Source organism: Gasterosteus aculeatus, chromosome 5 (assembly GCF_964276395.1).
Source record: "Gasterosteus aculeatus chromosome 5, fGasAcu3.hap1.1, whole genome shotgun sequence".
NCBI lineage: Eukaryota > Metazoa > Chordata > Actinopteri > Perciformes > Gasterosteidae > Gasterosteus > Gasterosteus aculeatus.
The window spans coordinates 10,864,429-10,870,813 of NC_135692.1; the positions used below are offsets into that span (position 1 = coordinate 10,864,429).

The 6,385-nt window shown below is 43.2% G+C and overlaps 1 protein-coding gene across 1 annotated transcript; it reads right to left on the reverse strand.

Annotated features, from left to right (window-relative positions):
• Window positions 1–358: 358 nt before the first annotated feature.
• On the reverse strand, window positions 359–3,716 carry gch2 (GTP cyclohydrolase 2). Its single transcript, XM_040177605.2, has 6 exons — window positions 2,575–3,716; window positions 2,163–2,272; window positions 1,824–1,879; window positions 1,289–1,320; window positions 1,086–1,170; window positions 359–906 (listed from the first exon to the last, which is right to left on the reverse strand). Exons 1-6 carry the CDS (start codon window positions 2,864–2,866, stop codon window positions 777–779), a joined length of 705 nt encoding a protein of 234 aa, XP_040033539.2. The 5' UTR covers window positions 2,867–3,716; the 3' UTR covers window positions 359–776.
• Between the last annotated feature and the right edge of the window lie 2,669 nt (window positions 3,717–6,385).

A 6,385-nucleotide genomic window follows, 5' to 3' on the forward strand; every position in this document is an offset into this window, starting at 1 on the left:
ACCTTTTGCGCTTGTTATTCTGTGTCGTGGTGCATTCAGGGACATCAGTATTGTATTCATTTTTAGCTCAACAGTCATCCATAGCTCCCTCATGTATAGGAAATATAATGGTCTCACTTGCACTCTGAATCCTGCATTAGTGTGTAGTACAACATGGAAACGGTGTTGTTTGTAATTCAATTAATTAATTAATTAATCATTGAACAGTTTTCTTGCCTGCCTGCTTGTGAACATACACAAAGGCTGAAAACATTTTTTTTTAATTATTTTATTTAAGCAAAGACTCTTCAAGATCATCATCAAAAAAAATCTTTTTTTCACGATTGCAGATATAATAATTTGCATCTCAGAAAAGTCATACATTACAAAGACTTTATAAATGACAAATAGTGAATAAAATGATGCATATATATTGATTGTAGGATAATAAAGTGAGGGATGGTAAGATATCCACTTTGAGAATGCACTAATGACATTCCCATTTTTAAAAAGTCAGTGTTGGCATGCGCCACATCAGATTTCACACTTAATAGCAACAACATTGCAATGTAAGACTTCAAATGTAAAATATCTACCAAAGGCACCAAGAATTGGAGTATAATATTTCCTATAAACTTCACAGTGATGGATTTCTGCAGCAGGAGTGAAATCCTCCAGTTTGGATCGTGCATCAAACGGCAGCATTATGTTTGCTGTTATTAGCCGTCAGACGGCGATCTACTGTTACGCCGGAGCTTTACGAGGTGCGACAGAAGCCCTGCATGGAATGACACCCGTTAGGCGCTCTTTGACAGAGACAAGAACTCTTCCCTGGTTTTAGGGTCCTCCAGGTAAACCCCCAACATGGTGCTCGTCACTGTGCGGCTGTTCATCTTCTGGACACCACGCATGATCATACACATGTGCCTGCAAACGGACACCAATGGCACAAGCGGGAGCGTTTGAGGAAAGTCGTAAAAAAGGAACATACATGTGACGACAGTCTTGTTTATTATTGAACACTGACCTTTTTATATTTAAGGTGTGTGTGTTAGCTTTAAATTATAAAAAAATGATGATGAAATTCCATTTATTTGTGTACTTACGCTGCTTCAATAACCACAGCCACACCTTTCGGCTCCAGAGCCTGTGATATTCCCACAGCAATCTGCTTGGTTAGACGCTCTTGAACTGAAAGAGACAAAACATGTGAACATGATGCTGCCAGATTGCACTCAAATTATGGGGGAGACTAGTAGAAAAGGACTTTTGATTATATGCACATCCAGTTATTTATGTGTCCGCTTACCTTGGAGCCTCCGACTGAAGATCTCCACAATCCTGCACAAACAAGAGGGGAAGGATTGAAGATCAGGCATAATAATGATTAATCGTTTGTTAAACAGTCCCTGACTCTCGGCCTCTGCTCCGGCCATCCAACTGTACATCATCTGTGAATGATTCACAGTGCAGAACTCTGATTGTGTCGTGCAACAACAGCAAGGAAAAAAAGGACATTGACTCTTTTACTGTTATTCTGGGTTCGTATGTTCAGAGATGGTGTGATATTTTAGGAAAGGGAGGAAGAAGGAGACAGACAGAGCGGCTGTGATAATAGTGGTCATTCCCACAGGTCTGAAGGGATTTTCTCATGGTTTTCGAGAGCGGATAGAGTTCAGACTGTCAGGGTGCTTGATGAGGGGAGTAGATGATGGCCACTGGGCTTTGACTTAATCCTACAGGTCAATGCGGTGAACTAACAGAAGAACGCAGCCACCCGGCAGCAACGCCAGAAACACAAAGCAACATTTGCGGCGGCAGGGTGCGATGTGTGCGTGTGTTACCTTGCCAGCTTGCTCAGCCCCACCACTTTTTTGTTGGGAATATATCCGATGTGAACCTGGAGAGAATGGTGATAAAAATGAGAAATGCTCACCTTAAGACACTGCACACTTATGAAGTTTCAGTGTATGCTTTTTTATTATCAAATCAAATGCTAACCTTACGTTTAGAAACACACACACATGATTTAATATTAGCTTTTGCCTGAAAAACCACCTGCACACATACAAGCTGTAGATTGTTCTTAAACAAGACGAACACACACACACACACACACACACACACACACACACACACACACACACACACACACACACACACACACACACACACAGTCTTACCTTGCCAAAAAAGGGAACCAGGTGATGTTCACAGAGTGAAAACACGTCTATGTTCTTCACAATCACCATCTCATCGTGGTCTTCATCAAATATAGCGTTGTTTAAGATGTCTGGAGGATTACAACACACGTTTAAACGCTAAAAGAAACCAGTAAAATATCCACCTCATCATTTTTGAAGGAACTTGCTGTAAACGTATATGGACTCAGCTCTGCTGGCTCTAAATATGTGTGTTGATTCATTTCTAAATCAGGGTTACATTTACATTTAGTGCCTATGGATGGAGACAAATATATTGAAGAGACGATATGAATGAAATCCGATGGAGGTTTCTTTTTTTTCTTTTTTTTTTAAAGAAGAGAGGTCATATCACGTTGGTCCATCTCCCACCGAGAGGAACCCGTTGACTCACCCTCGATGGTTTCGTGGTAGCCCTTGGTGAGGAACTGCATGGCCTTGGCTGCGCGCAGCGGCGTGCGTAACAGCCCCTGGCGGCCCGCGTCCTCTCCGAGCTCCCGCAGGATGCTCGCGTAGGCGGCCTCGAGCGCAGGTAAGCGGCACTCGTCCGCGTCCTCTTCGCGGGACGTCCCGTGCTGGCGAAGCTCGGCGGAATTCTTGGTGTCGATGACGAGGCCGTTGAAGCTGTTGTTGCGGTGGAACTCCTCCACGGTGTCGTTGACCTTCCTGTTGCTGTGACCGTTCATGTCGGAGGTCTGTTGGGGTTTTCTTTTCTTTTTTTTCGTTCTGTTTTGTTTCTTCTTTCTAGCTCTGGAAGAAGAGACGGAAAGATGCGCTGAGTCCCGAAGCTGTGGTTGTCTGCAGGTCCCCGGAGTTTGGTCTGGATCCCCGTGTGCTCACCGCGTTTATAAAGACTAGAACCGGCGCCTCGTGCGCATTGTTTGTCAAGTTGCCGCCTACGTCAAAACCTTCATTCTCGTCAGCAGGTTGCATGTCATCACCCCCCCCAGCCCCCCTCGTCCCCTCCCTCCAACCCGTGCAGGCGAGTTCTGTTCATCACTTGACACGTAGTGTATCATTGTCCCTCTCCAGCCATTCGTTCTGAATATCTTCCTTATAGAGAATGGACTGATTGTCTTCCTTTCCTGCTGGTCTGTGTCTGCTTTCATTTACCCCACTGTAGTTAGTGTGCATGATGTGCATTAATTGCCCTGCAGGTAGAAGGGATATTTTCAAATAGTGGCCGCAGTTCAACGCTGTTTTCAATCTGTGTTACATTACATTACATTACAGGTCATTTAGCAGACGCTTTTATCCAAAGCGACTTACATTACACTTAAAACCCATGGCTTTTTCACATTTTTGCCTGGGGAGCAATTAGGGGTTAGGTGTCTTGCTCAGGGACACTTCGACATGGAACATGGGGCAGCCTGGAATCGAACCACCAACCTTGTGCTTCCCAGTTCGATTAATCGTTCACATTGCGATCAAAACATGGCGTCCATTACAATTTTTCGAACACTACAAACCACAAACAGAGCACACAAAAGCAGCAAATCCCCAGAGGAATCTATTGCTAGATTAATTAAATTAAAAAAAGAAGCAGAATAAGTATTGTGTTACTTTTGTTGTTTTTGCTTTGAATGTACTAACACAGCTAAACTCCAAACGAAGTCAATTTAGCTGGAATTTGGTACAATGTGTAATCTCGATGAAGGAAATAAATATTGATACAGTAAACTGTTGGAAAAACTGAAATAATGTTTCACCTCAAGTCTGTGCTTTTTTGCACAGAAGCAGATTGTGTTCCGGGTCATCTGACAATGAAGATATTTGTGCGTCAATGTTTATAATCTTGTGGTGCCAAAGATGATTGTCTAAAGAGTGTGTGATGTGTGATGACTGATGGAAGTTATGAAAGTGGATGAAGGAAGGTTTTAAAAGTGAAGTTGCAAAAATTCTGAATGTCAAAGATGGAAACGTTAAGCATGTAAGGGAATGGGAAGACCAATATGGTTGACATGGTTTTATTCATACGAGGATGAAATGAGTGGATCTTGAAGTGGACTCCGCTTCGCCTCGAGCTGTGATTTCCCTCCCACCACACCACACCAGACCACACCAAGGATGAAGAAGAACCATCATACAGCCCCATCAATGAACAGGTCTGGGTGATCTGAACGAGAGACGTCAGGGGAAGAACAGCAAGGAAACCAGGACTCCTTTGGCGAGTCTGAAGATCCACAGAATTAAAGAGAACTTTTCCTCCTTTGGACGTCACCATGAAATTGAAACGTCAAGGAAGGAGAACTTTTTACAAGCTGACGAAGTAGCGACCCCTGACGAGAGCAGCAGAGGAGCTGTACCAGGGACAAAGAAAGAAGACGAAATATTGATGTGGCAAAGACCACATCAGCTGAGAACGTTGTGTGTGATCCATGGCAACGGGGTCGTCGGAGCCAAAGAGGGAGGGCTCTCATCGGCGGTGGAGGAGGGGAAGGAGCAGGGGGCGGGACATACTCCTGTGATGGATCAACACACACACACGTACACGCACACACACACACACACACAGGCCCAGTGGGGATGAGTTAACTTTAGTTTATGATTTATAGATTTGCACAAATAACACGCACACACATCCTTTCAGTAGAATGCTGGAATCACAGTTCACAGAGCATCTTCATCCCCTGACCGATCATATCGAGGCCTCAATGGCCTAATTTGAATACAATTCTGACCCCAGATTATAAAACAATAACGATTTATTAATCGGAAATTGCGATGAGTGATGAAATTCTGTTTTGGTTTCATGCAACCATTCAAGTTAAGTCATTTAAACATTATTTTATTTTATTTATTTAATTAGCAGTTACACTTGGTATATGACTTGTATGTGTGTCAATTCTGTCTTGCAAACATTAAATATCATGTTCAATGATTTTACACCGGTGTCAAGTAAAAACTATATATCTTGTACACACAAACTCACGACAACATGAAATTACTGCTGAATGAGAGACAATGTTTTCCTTGATTGAAGGCAGAAGCTGTTTGCACGTGTCATAAGAATTGAATTGGATGAAGCCTGCAGCAGTTAAAAACAGAATATCAAGGTGAATCTCCACGATGGTGGAGAGGGAAATATTTCTAGGTCAAGCAAGGAAAAATACAAGTACACCGAGAAGACTACGTTAGTATTGAAAAGCTTCTGTGTTTCCTGATCCTTTCCTGCCTTATTTAAGTTAAAATGCCACTAGCGATAATCTGCTGATGCGGCTGGGAGAAAAGTCTGGGAAGGTGAAACTATTCATCCTGTGGGGACCTTCTCCACCTCATGGCTATCGATCCACTCGTTGTGATCAACTGACAGACTGGCCGTTAAGTGGTTGAAAAGTTAATACAAGGCGGGGAGGATGGAGGAGGATTAAAGGCTGGCTGAAACAAATCTGAAACAACAAATCTGAAACAAATTGCCTGTGATGGTGAATAAACAGCTATTTACTGAAGAGAATCAAGTTATCACAGCAAACAAGTACAGCTGTGCCGGCCAGCTCATGACAACTTTTATCTCCTGCAAGCCAAATTCTGTCTCTTGATCCTGAATAGTTCTTATTCAACTATGATTGATTCAGTTTTAAGACTTGCAGCCGAAATGTTAGACTGTGTGTCAGGTGCCAGGTTTGGTCCACCAAAATGTAAACTCTCACTTAGTCCCTTCACTTCTAAATGTATATTTGTTGTGAGACGTGGCTGAATAAGGCTGAGTGTTGCACGATGGTTTCAGATAGTAATCTGGTTTCAGTTAGTAATCCCAGACCATGGGGAAACTCGAATCACCAAACTTGGATTAGCACATAGGCACAGGAGGTTCGGTGATGATATGGTGAGGATAGCCGGGTAGATATGATGCAGACTGAGATAATGATAAGAAGCCAGCGTGCTGACTGGAATCAAAGGAGTTGAATGCAGTCAGGTGTGTACATCTAACAGGAGAGCCAGCGGGGCGGCTGGGATATTTGGAAGTCTGAAGGGAAAGGTCATTGAGATCAGATGGTCGGTAAAGGGCATTATACATTTGCCAACATGCTGGTGGAATGATACACGGAATCATGTCATGTCAACTGATTGTTTGTAAGGCCGCGTCCTCTGAAATGGTATTTTCTACAGCATCCTGTGAAGTACCACCCTGGATAAACCAAACTCACACGCACATGCACTCATCTTTTGTCCTGGAAACCTTTAGCTTGAGCTGTTGCTGATGA

Coding starts and splice junctions, on each gene's coding strand:
- gch2 (XM_040177605.2), bottom strand. CDS start 2,866: ATGAACGGTCACAGCAACAGGAAGGTCAACGACACCGTGGAGGAGTTC. Junction 1,880..2,162: donor TGGTTCCCTTTTTTGGCAAG/GTAAGACTGTGT, acceptor CATTCTCTCCAG/GTTCACATCGGATATATTCC. Junction 1,321..1,823: donor GGGCTGAGCAAGCTGGCAAG/GTAACACACGCA, acceptor TTGTTTGTGCAG/GATTGTGGAGATCTTCAGTC.